This window comes from Phyllostomus discolor, chromosome 13 (assembly GCF_004126475.2).
Source record: "Phyllostomus discolor isolate MPI-MPIP mPhyDis1 chromosome 13, mPhyDis1.pri.v3, whole genome shotgun sequence".
NCBI classification, from domain to species: Eukaryota; Metazoa; Chordata; class Mammalia; order Chiroptera; family Phyllostomidae; genus Phyllostomus; species Phyllostomus discolor.
This window is the reverse complement of record NC_040915.2, coordinates 33,163,350-33,178,818: the sequence shown is the minus strand read 5'-3', so window position 1 is coordinate 33,178,818 and position 15,469 is coordinate 33,163,350. Positions and strand designations below refer to the sequence as shown.

The 15,469-nt window shown below is 50.9% G+C and overlaps 1 protein-coding gene across 4 annotated transcripts in view; it reads right to left on the bottom strand.

The window, feature by feature from the left end:
• Window positions 1-15,469, bottom strand: part of TENM2 (teneurin transmembrane protein 2) — a 1,103,034-nt gene that overhangs the window by 60,012 nt on the left and 1,027,553 nt on the right. For all 4 annotated transcript variants that reach the window (XM_028528771.2, XM_036014378.1, XM_036014380.1 and 1 more), the window contains one exon: window positions 2,043-2,253. In XM_028528771.2, coding sequence (XP_028384572.1) covers window positions 2,043-2,253 — 211 coding nt within the window. The remainder of the gene's footprint in view (window positions 1-2,042; window positions 2,254-15,469) is intronic.

Below are 15,469 nucleotides of genomic sequence, written 5' to 3'. Positions count from 1 at the left end.
TGCCCCCTTCTCCTGCAGGTGGGGACGTCGGGGTGGGTGGGTGGGGCACACAGAGTTTTATTCTGATGTGGGGACAGTTACATTATACTTCGGTTTCTTTTAAGAGCAAAACGTCTCACAATCCATAACCGCTTGAGGAAAAGAGGCTGTTGGAGACACTTCTTTCTTTCTTTCTGGTAGAACTATTTTGGATTCTGGATTCCATGTAGCTACAGATTTCTCTTGTGTCAAACCCCTGCTCTCCTGACAGCAGGGGAGGTGGCTGGAACACCACTTGACTTTTTTCCACCACCAGAGGAAGCGCACCCCTCTCTCCAGATGACAGTCACTGGAGCTTTCCCAAGAATGCCCGTGTCCGGCCAGCTACTGCAGGGAAACCCCAGAAAGCCATAGAGATGCCGCAATATCCTGTCCGGAATCTGCGGAGGGAGAATGCACATGCCTCCTCTCACCTGGGGCCCCTTGGCTGCAGCGGGAGATGGGCTAATGAGAAACCTCACTTCTGCTCTGCGCCCCCAGCCTACCAGCTGGGTCTGCAGCCGTGTCGTTGGCCTTCCAGCCACTGGTCAGTCAGGCCGAGGCAGAGGTTTTCCAGGTTCCTGGACACATGCCCGGTTTCTGGACTAGCTAATCAAGCTGCCCCGCTCTTTGCCAGAACCTTGTCCAAACCTGCTCAACTCTTGGACTGCACTTAATTCTGCAATCCCGGCTGACCCCCAAATGGGAAGGATGCTTTCTCCGAGCACCTCTCTTTCTATTAGCAAGACCCCCAGCTGCTCGACTCCAACTCTTGGGTGATCTCAGGGGGGTTGAGACTGTTCCACTGACAGCTCTAATTGTCTGCTCCTGGCTGCCTAACAAATGAATCCCATTTTTAGCTGGTTCCAACCACAATGCTAGAGTCTTTTGAACGTGGAAAACTAATTTATGCAAATAATTCCTTTGTTCAATTGCTTTTCCTTATCTTAGCTCAGACTGGAGGTTTCTCGCAGGTCTTCTCAGACACAATTTTAAAATCAATGAAGTGTGTTGATGACCACCAGGTACAAAGGTGCTAGTGATGAGAAAACAAAATTAGGAGTCCCCCTCCTTTTATATATATATACATATATATAACTGTTAGTTCTTTTAAGCCATTCTTGCAGCGTGAGACTTTGCAGACAGCAGTAGGAGTAACAGTGGCTGGGCCTCCCTGACTTCTACCCCCTATTTTTCTAATTCTTCGTTGCTCCCGGCTTCCTATCATTTCTAGGCAGTCGATTTGCAGAAAAGATTCAGCAAAGACAGGCTATCAATACATTCCTATTTATGATTACTGATGTGTAACAATTATCACATTATCTAGATAGTGAGATCCGCTCTACAAATTACAGTGGTGGAGTCACGGCATCTTAGTTATTTTTGTGTGCCATTATCTAGGGGGATGCCTTCTTCGAGGTCTCGGAGTAATTTTTTTTTTTACTCTAGTTTTGTTCTTCATTATTTGTCGGACAAGAACGTGGTGACATTTGCATGCGCGGTGAACTTCAACCTGTGTCTTGAAGTAAGGTTTCGTGTTTCTGAGTTACGCATTTTCGCTGACGTGCTGGAGCCTGGGCTCATTTGGGTGGGGCACTTTCCTGAAAGCAGGTTTCTTTGGTCCCGATTCTGGCGCTGGCCCACCGTGTGTTTTGGAGCCCCTGCCTGCTCTCCTGCCCCTGGGCCCCAGGTGTCTTCTGGAAGGGGTGTCTCTTGGTGAGGAAGATGAGATAAAGTTGTGCGGAACGAGTGAAGAAAGAGCATGCACAGGAGACGGTCAGGAAGCGACTAGGTTTAGGGTAGAAATAATGGCGTGCCACCCGGAAGCTGACTGAAACGGAGCCTGGGACTTCGCAAGGTGCATTGACAACAGAAGCAGACTAGAAGCAAAGTGCACCGAGACGCTGATGGCCTGGTGCCGGGACCAGCGGGGCCCACGGGAAAACCGGGAGCGCTCCGCCCTGCTCCCAGGACAGGAAGGGAACCGGAGACCTCAGCGGCCTGCAAGGACAGAGCGTGCCCACCTGCTGTTGAAGGGGTTGTCTCCAGGGATGATGTGGGTGCTGTCTTTGCCTGCCAGGAGCTTGATGCGGTCGTAGAAGGACTTCACAGCAGGGGAGTCCGTCTGGCCCTGCTGGATGATGTCCAGGGGGTCCCGGGACCCCCGGCAGAGCAGGCTGTTCTGACAGGCCGACTGCAGGCAGCAGTCCGGGTCCAGGCAATCCACCAGGCCATCTGGAGGGGCAGAGGCAGAGCCGGGGTCAGTGGACTTGATGGCCCAAAGGCCCTCAGAGATGCCAGCGCCTCTGTCCTGAGCACCTGCGACCCTTTCTGGAGGCCGGACTCGGCAGGTTCCACACACTCCCGAAGGAAGCTGTGAGTTCACCTGGTTGCTTCTGGGGCGACCTTACCACATACCAGGGGGACTCTCTTGCTTAGATTCCCACCCCTCCATCCCTTTCCTGGGCCCATCCCTATTTGCTCATCTGCCATTTCACAAACATTTCAGGGCCATCCGTGTTCTGGGAATAAAACAGGGAACAAAGAACAAAGAATGATGGTGTCTTGTCCTTGAGGAGCTGTCAATACATTGGGGGAAACAGATACGACTCAGCCTTTAAGACCCAAGCTAGGTGTGGCCTCCTCCTCCAGGAAGCCTTCTGGACGATGCCCCTGGCTAGGTTAGGTATTCCCATTCTGGGTTTCCCTGCATCAGAGATTCTCGGAACGGTTCTGCATCACACTCCTGCAAGAGTCAAGGGCCTGCCCCAGGCCTCCCCAGCGGCACCTCCGGGAGCAGGCCCCGGAGCCTGCCTCTTAAACAGGATTCTCAGGGGACTCGGATACACAACACGTTTTAGAAAGAGTTGTTGATGCCAACTTCCCTTGTACTAGAATTAATTACCTCTGTGTGCTTGTCTTCCTGCCTGGAACACGAACTCTTTGGAGACAAGAACGGTGTCTTATTTCTCTATTCACGCCTAGCTCAGTGCCAACCACAGAACTGGGCACCGAAGCCGTGTTTGTTAAGCGAATACACGACTGCGCCCCATTCCTTGCTCGTTTGGGGATGCTGCGAAGGGGCAATGTTGAGGGCAGGGGATGCTCCTTGGAATTCTCTGTTAGAATGGATTCGTTGGCCAACCCGTACTCACTCTCCTGGGAACTGACTGGACCCACTGGGGAGCTTGGAGAAGAACTTGCTTGCGCTTCCCGGATCTGAGATCCAGGCATTTTTGGGCCCCGATGAGCGTCACAGAAACACGCACTCAGACCCCGGGGCTGTGACCTGACAAACACTTGCACTGGAACGCTGACTCAGAGGCCTGGCAGTGCGCCTGAAAGTTACTATGTTGTCATTCTTTGGCACTCTCCTTGTTTGATTCCGTAAACAAAATAGAAATATGTGCATTTCACCAAAGTCCCACTGTCATTTAGCAATTAACGTACAATTATTTTAATGCATTGCTTTCTCTTTAGCAAACAGATACATCAGGAGGTTGCCTGTTTTGCTTGGCCTTAGGTGACCAAAACTAGCCTCTCGCTTTCCACGTGGGCAGATGCTGCTCGTGTGCCTCATAACACAAATAAGATTTATGAAATTTCCCGGAAAGGCAGACCCAGAAGGGTGAGGCATGCACACAGGCTTTACATGTAGGGGCTTTCGGCGTCAAGGCTCTGAAAGCCTCAGCTCGATGTGCTGCCTGAATCCGGTGCCCCCCAGAACCCCGGAAATATCACACCCACGAAACAGACGGCGGGATTTGACCATCAGCAGCAGCAGCAGCAGCAGCAGCAGGGTGATGCGGGGCCGAGATTTGAGGTCCACTGGCCAGTGGATCCCAGAGCCCTCGGCAGAATAAGGAAAAGAAAAGAAAGCACAATGTTCTGCCTTTAACGTAACCCTCCGTGGACCGCCTTCACTAGGCAGCAGGAGTCGACCATGGAATGCCTGCCTCGGATTTAAAAATATCCTGCTGAGATACGTTGGCAGCACTGCAATCAGCAGCTGCAGAAACAGCTCAGGTGAGAAGAAACGCACCGGTATTAGCGGTCCAGATTTCCTTAAGGTCGCTGGCCTCTTCCCATTAGGAGTTCCATCCGTCTCTGGCGGCCTTTCCCTCCTGAAGCGGGGACAGTGCCCCCTGCCCTCCCCAGCCCATTTACTCACCCGCGCCATACAGCCAGTGGGAGGACCTCGGCGGGTTCAGATAGTATGACAGTTTTCCTATTAGGCGCTGAACATTCTCCACCCCCAGCCCCCTCTAGTCCGCCACTCGTTCTGGACTTGTGAGTACTTCAAAGTGTGGCCCGAAAATCCCCCCACTGTTTGGTTGATTTGTATTCTGGGCTTTTTATTCAAGGGCCTGTCTGGCAGGAGATGTCCTACCAAACAGCAAATGCTAAAAAAAAAAAAGTGAGGAGAGAGAGAGAGAGAAAACATAGAAATGATTTCCTCCTATGTATTTCCATCTACCTGCTCCAGAGATGGCGTGTTTGGGGTTCTATCCGTTATTCGGCATGAGCATACATGATGCTGGAATGACCTCATCATGTTGCGCGATTATGGGCTGGTGCTGCCCAGCCCTTCCGAGGCGATGCTGTGAACTTTAAATTGGCCCTCCCATCTCCCAGTGGCCTGTCAGTCAGGAGAATCGCATCTTTATGCCAGTAAGCCCGTTGCACGGCGCCTGGCATGGCAATCTTCAGTAAATTACCCTGTCACTGACAATCGCACTGTTATCTTGCAAACAATCAAGCGGGCAATCGAACGGGTCTGAATCGCCAGTTCAGGACCCGCAAGGCTGCCAAAGTGTCCACTCAACAGGGGTGCAAAAGCGGCACTGCCCTGCCGTGACACTGGACGGTTCCTTTATTTATTTATATACCTACTTCGGTGTTTGTGTGTGTGGCGTTCCCCCGCGGTGCGGGGGGCGACAGAGGGGTGCGGAGCCCTCAGAAGGACCTGGCCCTGACTCAGCAGTTATGGGAACGTGAGCCAGGCCTTCCCGGCCGGCCCCCAGTGGGGCTGTGTAACAGGTGCCCATTCCCTTCGCCCTGCGCGGTGAATTCCACGGGGAATTATCTAGGTGCTTCCTGTCCGAACGCATGCTAAATCGGAGCTCTGGCCGCGAGCCACGCGCAGACGCCGTGTGCTAATTGTAACGGCCGTTTTGGAGAAATAGGGGCGTGGAGGAACTTTCTGGGAACAGTGGAGCAGGCATTCTTTTTATTGCTTTTGACCAAGAAAATCAGAATCTTCCGTAAGAGTTCTGGCACACGAGGCAAAAATCAGGTTTGCGCTAAATTGAATCCTTTGAATTAGAATTTCCAAGGCAAAAAGCACCCCCCCCCAAAAAAAAAATCTACACAGCATCTGAGATAGGAGCCTAGCCTGCGGAATCAGATGCATTAGGGTCTGAAGCTCATCTCTCTGGTCCCTGGCTGTGTGAGTTTAGGAAGGTAATCGACCTTGCTGAACCTCGATTTCTTTGCCTTCAAAACTGAGCTGCAACAGTGCATGCATGCGTCACAGGGTCAGTGATGGGGGAATAAATGAATTGGTATACACGTACACAGTATCGGTCTGACAGATAGCATGTGTTCAATGAACTGTAGGTATTACTACAGCCAGAAACTCCCTGAAATTTTCCACTTTCCAATTTTTAAAAACTGGACATGAAAATAAATCAAATGAATATCCCCTCATTAGAGTCATTGACTGGTATGAGTCTGGTAGGTTGAATCTCAGCCAGAATGCTATGTCTCCAGGTAGTGATAAGTTAATGCTAATTGACAGTAATAATTGGTGCCATACCTTGAAAAGGGTCTATGCTCTTGATTTAAGTCCTCGTGGCAGCCTTGCAAAGCAGAATACCGACACCCCGAAGCTGCAGACGGTGGACCAGGGCACCTGGGCTTGAATCTCAGATCAGCTGACATTGGACAATAAACTACTCTGGGCCTCAGTTCCCTTATGTATTCAGCTGGCCAAAGGGTCTGTAATGTGTTTTCCATACGATGGCTCTGGTACAGGGGTGTCAAACTCATTTTCCCGAGGGGCCACATCAGCCTCGTGGTTGGTTGACTTCAAAGGGCCGAACGTAATTTTAGGGCTGTGTCAATGTAACTACTCCTTAACAGTTAAGGGTGAGCTCAGCGCTGCTGCGGGGTAGAAACAAGGTGCCGGGCCGGATAAAACAAGGTGGAGGGCTGGATTCGGCCTGCAGGCCTTGTGTTTGCCACCTGTGCTCCAGTAGCACTTAGTTGTCTTTAACTTCATTTGAAACAATTTTGTTAGGCTGTATTGTGATAGCTGTCATATCAGCGTGCAGTTAAAAAATATCAAAATGGTGAATTTTTGTGCAGCCATTTTAATACTGAAGAAAGCACACAATATTTTTGGCACTTCATGCTTTAGTATTTCAAGAAAGGTAAAAATGCAAAAAAAAGATTTGTATGGTGTATGGAGTAGGTGCTGTGACTGAACGTATTGAAAGTGGTTTGTGAAGTTTCTTGGTAACATTGACATTTTGGACAAATAATTCTTTGCTGCGGGGCTGTCTTATGCATTGGAAGATGTTTAGCAGCAACTCTGGCCTCTACCCTCTAGAAGCCAGTAGCAGGAGATAGCCGACATACTCAAACTATCCAAATCAATAAAGTTACTGGTGAAAATGAAAAATGTGTCTTTTATGGGAAAAGCCATACAGACTTTTTGGCCAGCCCAATACAACATGAAGAAGATGATGATGTTATAAAGCCCTTTTGGGAGGATTAATGTCGTTATTCTAGGAGAAGGAACAGTACCTGTCATGTGAGTCCTCAATAAGTTGGGTATTATCCCCATTATCACGATATTAACCGACCCATGGAGTGAAAAATGGAGTCTCAAGGCTAAGTTATCTCAGTGGCTAAGAAGCAGCTTTGGATGAAGAGCAGGAAAAGGCAACCAATGAGATCATCACCCTTTGTCTTCTGTTTCAGAAGGAGGTGTCTGCTTCCCAAAAAGACTCGGAAGAGGAGACAGTGTACACCCATCAGTCATTTGCGGTGGGTGGCCATGAACCTTAATCACCTTGAAGGCCTGTCTACTCCCGTGGCTGGGAGGGAATCTGGCTGGTTGAAACGAGAGTCTGACAAGGAATCAACAGGAGAAACGAGACGGCCGGGGATTCGTTTCCTGTGACCCGGGAGACTGAGGACCACGCTCTCACCCTGGGAGCTTTAGGGGTCGATACCGTGGGCACGAGGTGGCGCTGACCTTCTGCGACAGCTACGGGTTTGTGTCGGCTGTTGGTGTGCAGCCCCTTGCCGCGTTTGCTCTGCCGGATTGCTAAAGGAGCTCCTAAACTGTCGAGAGATTTCACCTCGAAGCTTAAACTGGACGCTGACTAGCAAAGATACGCTCAGCGGAGAGGAGGAGGCCACCGGTAAAGGGAGAGACTGCAGAGGAGCCAGGGCGAGTACCTGGCCGTTTCCAGGTCGGCAGAGACCTGCACGTCGTTTCTGCCTGGGAAGGCTGCCTGAGTCCTTACATCGTCCTCATGGGGCGGGGTGGGCACCAGGAACGAGAGGGTGTTTATGTCATTTATTTCCCTCTTTGATCTTCGTGAGCTGTGCGGCTCACAGAGAACCTGGATGGAAGGATCTGGCTCGGTGTTTCCTGCCTTTTGTTCTCTGCCGCTTGGTATGCAAGTGACTGCCTCTTCAACCTGCGTGAACTCCCTGGCTTTCTTGGGTATTAAAGGCTTCAGAGAAACATCTAAATTTCCTTTTCTCAGTTTCACTTTGTGACAAGGTGGCACAGATTGATGCCAACGATGCACTTCAGGTGCCGCAGACAGCTCTGCTAGGGTCTGCACGCAGCACCAGGCTGGGAACTGGCCAGCGGCTCAGGTTTAGGGATGAGTCCTGCTCTTTCCAGAGCATGGTTTGATGAGAGGCACTGCCAACCATCAAATCTTCCCTCCCTACTCCTTGGCCAAGGAGGCTGCAGAGTGAATTGATTAAAATGTGGGCTTTATAGAGTATATACTGCTCCATTTACAGGATGTGCAAGACCAGGCACAGTTAATCAATAATGGTACAAAGTTATAAATTGTAGCTACCTTTATGAGGAGGTATTAGATGGGAAACAATATAGGGAACACTGTGGATGTGGTAGGAATGTTCTAAATCTTCACCTTATTCACCTGACTGTACAGGTGAATCTTTACAAGGGGAGATCCAAAAGAAAACCGCCCCCAAAACACCTGGAGTTATCTTCTGGAGGGCGGGCCCCTTGTAGTACAGGCTTCCCCCTCTGGGGGAGTGTTCTGGGAACCCATCTGTATCAGTGGACCAGCTGGTGCTGTTGTGAGAGGCTGTGTTTGGCTTCAGTGAATTTTTTTTTGAAGACTCTTTCAACATGTCTGCCCATCTCATGCTGGGTGACTTATGTGTGCACCTGCCCACGCTGTGCTGAGTGTTCAGCAATTTTTGACCAAAAACATCATGACCCTTGTGCCCCACCCTCCCTGTTCCTCTACTCTCCCCCCCAGCAACTTCTGGTTTCCCCAGATGAAAAAATGTCCTCAAAGGGAAATGTTTTGCTGATATGAAAGAGGTGAAACAAAAAATGGCAGGACCACTTAAAGGCATCAAATCAATGAGTTCAAAAACTGTTTTGAGTAGTAAAGTCTTGATAGATGTAATGCATCAAATGGAGAGTACTTTGAAGATGACTGAAGTTTAAACAGGTAAGGATAAGTACACAATTTTGTATAAATAAATGCCTGGTTTTGTAGGTCCTTCCTCATATGTAAAAAATTATCAAGGTGTATATTGAAAATTATGTACTAATTATGTATTTTCCAAAAGGCTGACTTTAGGCAAGATATCAACCTCTCTGTGCTGTGTCTTCCTCATTTACAAAGTGGTCGTGATGACGACGGTGGTGATGGTGATGATGATGGTAATAGTGTTGATGATGGTGGTGATGATGGTGATAATGGTGCTGGTAATGATGATGATGATGATGATGGTAATCCCTCACAGGAGCCCTGGGAGGATTAACTAAAATAACCCAATGTAATGTGCCTGTGCATGGTTTCTATGTCTTTCCTTCTTTTTGAGTCTTTTCGGCATCATGTGGGTTTGTTTAGCACATGGAGTGAAGTACTTGGCAAGTTCTCATTTCTCCAAGAAAGATTCAGAGAATCCCCGTGACCCACCCAGTAAGTCCTAGGGCCGTGTCTGAGATCAGTCCATGATGGGGCAGGGGGGCTTTGGATCATTAATGAAGCGGCAGAGAGAGGGGAGGAGGCGATACACTGGGCAAGAAGGTAGGACCCTGGTGCTGTTTGCTCTCTGTGAGGGAAACGAAGTGGGGGCAGGGGGGCTGGGGGCACTCTTCACTCTGCCGGCTGGCAAAGGCCAGAGGCTCCTGGATTTTAGCCAGAGACATAAGGGGGCTTTTGGGTAAAAAGAAATATGGCAACTGTAGGGTTCATTTTGCCTTGGGAGTTATTTACTTTATGGTGAGCTCTTGAAAGACCATGCCTGATGTGTGTGGGGCTGTGGACCAATACTATTTTGCCAGGCCCCTCTCTTTAGAAACAGTTTGAGTTGCCCAAATCAGTATATCAGTATCATTCTGGCAGCCTGGTCTCACATGATCTTGCAAAAGAAATGCTCCTCTAGCCAGCAGGAGCAATCTACTTGCCAATCTGCCCTCTGGAATTGAGGTTGAGCATTGGACCATTAGCTATCCATAGATGGAAATCCCTAAACATCTCAGGGTATCTGGTCAACCCCACGTGCATGGGGGTGGGCGTGAGGAATGGTAGAGGGTCAGAGAACACCCTGAAGGGGGACCTGGGCTCACGTGGGTCCTAGTCTGGGCTGGGGTGCTCCTCTCAGGGGGTACTGCTAACCCTGACCAGTCCCTGACATTGAAGAAGCACTTAGGAAATCTCAAGGAGGGCACAGCAAAGCTCAGGCGCACTTGCTCAGGGTATCACTGGGCTCTTGGCCCAGTTAGACAAATAACAAAAGAATATGAGTCAGAATGGTGTGGTTTTAAAATCTGTTCTATCATTCATTAGCTATGCAACCTTGGCAAGTGACTGACCTCCTGTGACTCCTGGAGTGTTCCCAGCTACAGAATGGACTTAATTGGACCTACTTCACCAATGATCATGGGGATGCTAAAGATGGTGCATGTGAAATGAGATGATGAAGGCATTGCACTCATACAGAGGAAGAGCTCAGTACATGGAGGCGATTCTTAATGATATTTCCTGCTCGCCACCAGGGAAGGGCACTGTTCCATTTGCATTTTGCCCAATGCCTGCTGACGAGTTGGAAGTGAGGGATAATTGAAAGTATTCTGGCTTGATGTAACTAAGAAGTGAAAGGAATGGGCAAGGCTGACTTGATTTAACTTGGCAATATGAGATTAGTTCTTCATTGCCTCTGTTAGGTCTCCTGCATTGCCAACTTTTGAAAGCAATAGATTGGCTGACAGGGTGCTCATTTGGAAGGTTTCACCTGCCATTACTACCCTGGCTGCCTGACGGACCGTTGTTCTCAGGCAGCCTCCCCGCCCCCCCCCCCCCGCACCCCTGGCTGCCCACAGGGTAACTGCCATTTTTAAATATTGCAAGCAGTAAAATTGTATTTGTATTCCTTCAGGAAGGCCTGTTGGAAGTTTTCCCCTTGCTTCTTGCCAACTCTATTTGTCAGTTTCTGAATTCCAAGGCCAGAGATCCTTGCCCCAAAGCACCTTCTGGCTTTTCCGATGACTTAGCAATGGAAGATCAATCACGTCCCACCAGAGATCTGGCAGAGTGGAGGCCCCACTGAGAGCTGCTTTGCTGGCTTTCCCACTTGTCAGGATAGACGTGGGGAAGAAAGCAAAGGCTGCTTGGGCAAACCCTGACACTGTTACCAAAGGCAGGAATACAACCCAGGTAAGACCTCCCTTTGATATGATGCTAGGAGCTACTGGGGCATCTGGTCAACCTCACCTACACGCATGGGCCTGAGGCGAGGAATGGAAGAAATTTTATGACAGCGAGCTGGCAGAGTGTGTCCAGTTTTGTTTCTGAATGTGTTTTGACCCAAAAGAAATGATGAACAAAACAAAAACGAACACCATCAACAAAAACCTTTTAAAACAATGCTTTCCAAATTCTAACCAGCACCTGAATCACCAGGGACCTTGTTAAAATATGGATTCTCTCTCATTCTGTGATATGGGGGTGGGGCCCAAGAGCCTGAGTTTCCTGCAGGCTCCCAGGTTGTGACCATGCTGCTGTTCTGAGCGCCGTATTTCCACAAGTCAGGCGTTGAACTGCTGTTGGTCAAAATTTGCTTCCTGACCTCATGCCCTGGAATCAGCTCAGGGTGTTCAAGTGCTGGTTCCTGCCGTCACCCAGACCTACTGAGTTCCCTGGAGTAGAAACTGGGAATCTGAATTTTCAGGAAGACTCTCAGGTGATTCTTGTGCTCAGTGAAGCTCGAGACCCCCCTGCTCTGGATCCTTTAAAACACCCCTCAAGTATCCGTAGTAGTATATCTGACCCTGGGGGACTGAAGCAACTCTTCCAAAGTATGGCTCCTGGGGGGATCTCACTAGGGGCTCCCTGAAACACAGAAGTAGAGGCGAGACAGGGGGACCTGTGGTCCAATACAATTTGGGAGACGTTGGTGAAGTGAAGTTAAACTGGTTTCTCTACAGCAGGACTTCCCAGAGCCTTTGATGTGTGCATGTGTATTATATGACTGTGACGCTGCCAATGGGGAGCATGCAGCCTTTCCTGACCATGGACCGCTGATGGCTGAGCATCTCCCTCCGATAGTCTAATGTGACACAGGCTGGAAAGCACTTCACGAGAACCTAAGAGCTCTAGGTTTGGGGGCTTTGTCCTTGGAAGGACCAGCCAAACCATTATCTACCCCATAGTCACAAGCAGCAGCCCCGTGCTCGAGTGAGTGACCTTTCTATACAGTGCAGGCTTCTGGGAGATGAGGCCCAGCATAAACCACATCATCACCATCAGCACATCAGCTCAGGGACCTTGTCTTTGGGCTCGCAGTGCCACCCCAAGCCAACACATTTCAGCAGAGGACGCTCATGGCGTCCTGGGGGTCAGTACGACGCTGAAGCACTGATGCCAACCAGGTCTAATGAGAGCTAATGGTTGTCACTTCTGCAAAGCTTACTCGGCGCCAGGCACCAGGCTAATGCTTTGCATGCCTCTGCTCATTAAATCGCCACCAGAGTTCCAGACATCGTTAGCACCTTTGTTTACAGATGAGAAATGGGACATTTAGAAAGAGATCGAGTAAGTCGCCTAAGACCACACGGCTTCTACATGCTGGGGCTGGGGCTTGCGCGCTGAAGCCAAGTCCTGCGTGAAGCTGCCATGTCTGTCGCTGTTAAGTGCTCCGAATGGCCAGCACACAGGAGCCATTGCACTAAAAACCACGACATGCTTAGTGCCCAAGCTGAGCTCTTTTGTCCAAGGCAGCACTATGTCAGACAGGAGAGGGACAATTTAAACATGTGGTGAAGGGCGATGTTAGCCGACCCTGTGCCCGGGTCCTAACTGCACCCAGGTTACACGTCTGATTTAGGGGGATCGCCACGGGGCCGCCCCTGTGTGCTTCCACAGCTGGTGCCTGTACCTAACCCAGCCATTGCCCGGCAGTGCACACGAGAACACTGTGAGGTGGGTCCCACGGTTTCCATCTTGCAGATGAAGAAACTGAGGCTCAGAGAGGTCAAGGGCCTTCCCTACAATCACACAGCTGGTAAATGATGGAGGAGCACTTCACCCCTAGGCTGTCTACCTCCAAAGCCTCCAACTCCTGGCCACCACCCTCAGTTCACCATGGGAGGCTGCGAGTCACCAGAGCCACAGGAAGGGGCCTTGTCAACGTTGGACGGCACTGAGGGACAAATGCCGAGGCCCCAGAAAACAGCTTCATCTCCAGGTGGCTGTTCTCTCTGTCCGTCTGTGTGTGTCTCTCATCTCTCCGCCCACTCCCATCTTTCCTGAACCTGGACGGAGCCTCTAGGAGTAATGATCTCACTCACTCTGATGTCCCCACCTTGGGCGTTCCCTGACAGGCCTCTTAGGCCCAGTCTTACCCTTGTTCGCCTAGGGCTGTGTTTTCTGTACCTGGGGGGTTTCTGTCTTGGCTGCTGCTGTCTCCCTCTTTTCTGTTGCAAAACCCAGTGACAACAGAGAGCAGGGGCCTCTGGTCTCGGCCACTGACTTCCCCAAAGGCCCGCCCTCTGCCTGCAGTGTCTGGCCTCTGGCAGCCCCAGTCGGCTGCCCTCCCACCCCCATCAACCTCCGTTTCAAAGAGCCCACTGACAGGCTGGACAGAAGCAAGCATGGCCAGTGAAGTCCGGCCTGGCGGGCAGTGGCAGCCTGGTGGGGTGCCAGACAGTGACCTGCTGGGTCCCTCAGAAAGGAAAGGGAGTGTCACTACCTGGAGCAACAGCCGGAACAGTGATGTTCTGCTTGAGGAGACACTTGAGGAGACGGGTCCGTCTCTGGTGGGGGAGGTGGGAGGCTGGCCCCAGAGCTGAGGAAATCAGCAGGGGGCATGCTGCATAAGGAAATACCAGACTGCCTACTGGGGGGAGGGACCAGACCCAGCCTTCATACTACCCTCCTGCCCGTGCGGCGGGCACTGTGCTTAGCGCTGCCTGGAGATTTGCTCATTTACTCGTCATAGGTAGGAAGCAGTGCCACTGTTGCACTGCCAGTAAGGATCCAGGATCTGGAGATCTGCAGCACACCAGCTGTGTGGCCTGGGGCTGCTTATTTTACCTCTCTGAGCCTCTGTTTCCTCATCAGCAAACGGAAATAATCATACCAGCTTCACAGGGCTGTTATTAAAGATTAAATAAACCTTACGCAAAAGCAGCTAGCATATGGTAACCATCTGCTTGCTCTGGCTTTACAGATGGTGACACCATGTCCGAGAGAGGGTAAGTTCCGTGACGAGGGTGGGCGGCTGCTAGTGAGTGGCGGAGACCAGCCTTGGACTTGCAGGTCTTCCCCATTACTCCCCGCCTTGCCGGGCAAGCCACAGTCTGGGAGGTCTGGGTTCACTTGGCGGTGACCCTCAGAGGCCCTGCCTGGTCTCTTGTCTGGGAGGAGGATCGTGAAGTGTGCATGTGTACAGCCATCGGCCCACCGCAAGTGGGCAGACAGCGCGAGCAAGGCAGACGACGGAGGTGAAGGGCGGCATAACCGGATGCTCACGTCTCACTGAAAAGAAATCACGTACCGGCAGGGTGGACTTCCTTTGCATTAATAAAGTAATGTTAATGGTATACAGTGACTTGGGTGTCATTGTCCGTGTGTGTGGACTTCTGAAAAATTTTAAAATGAAATTTATTCATCCTAAAGTAATCTACTGAATAAAAGACAACCGTTTCCTTTTCCAGATACGTCTCATTAAAACGTTCATTCATTCAATTCATCTAATAATGAGTTGACCACGACAGACAGGGGCCCTGCGGCTATGGGCCTAGACGGTAGGGGGGCAACAGACAATTAAAAAATAAATGTATAAAAGACTCCGAGAGAGCAACCGTGCTTTGAAAGGAGGTAAACCAGGGCAGAGGGATGGAGGAGATTTGCCGCGTTAGATGGGGCAGCCAGGGACGGCGTCTCTGAAGTGGTGTTTGGGTAGAGACCCGAATGAAACGAGGGAACAAGTCACGGAAACATCTGGAGGACGAGCGTTCTGGGCGGAGGGAGCGGCTGGTGCGAACACTGGCGGGGAGAGGGTATCATGTGAGCTACAGGCACAATAAGATGGTGGGTGCTGGGCCGGGCGAGGGAGAGGAAGACAGGGAGGAAATAAGGCCAGAGCGGAAGCGGAGACCCTCTTGTGCAGAGCAAGGGCGGCCACTGTGCCACCTAGACGCCTTCCTGGGGGAGGTGAGACGCTCTGGGAAGGTTGGAACAGGGGTGAGGCACGACCTGACTTTTGAAAGGATTCTTCGGACTGCTCTGCGTGGAACAGAAGCTGGGGCTAACTGTCCAGCCCTGAAAAGTTGGTGGAGATGGAAAGACATTAAGAAACTGTGGCCTTAACAGTGAGGAATAGTGGTTTGGGTCAGGGGGGATGCCAGACCAGGGTGCATCGTGGATCTTTGCGACAACGTGCACAGACGGGGCCCCACGCGCAGACTCCATGACCGACCACTCAGGTCATGGCGGGGGAGGGGTGGCGTGGGTGTGGCGCATCAGGGCGCCAAACCTTGGGGCATGGGCCCCAGGTGGGCTGGAATATTCTCCCTGGACCTGCTCCCCTGTGCTGGGTGCTCTGTGAGTGAGCGTCACAGAGAGAAGAAAGGGGACGTTTGCTCCTGTGATTGCAGGGTCCCTTTCTGTCATTCAAGTTCTCTATGAACCCCCTTTTCCTTCCTGACTCT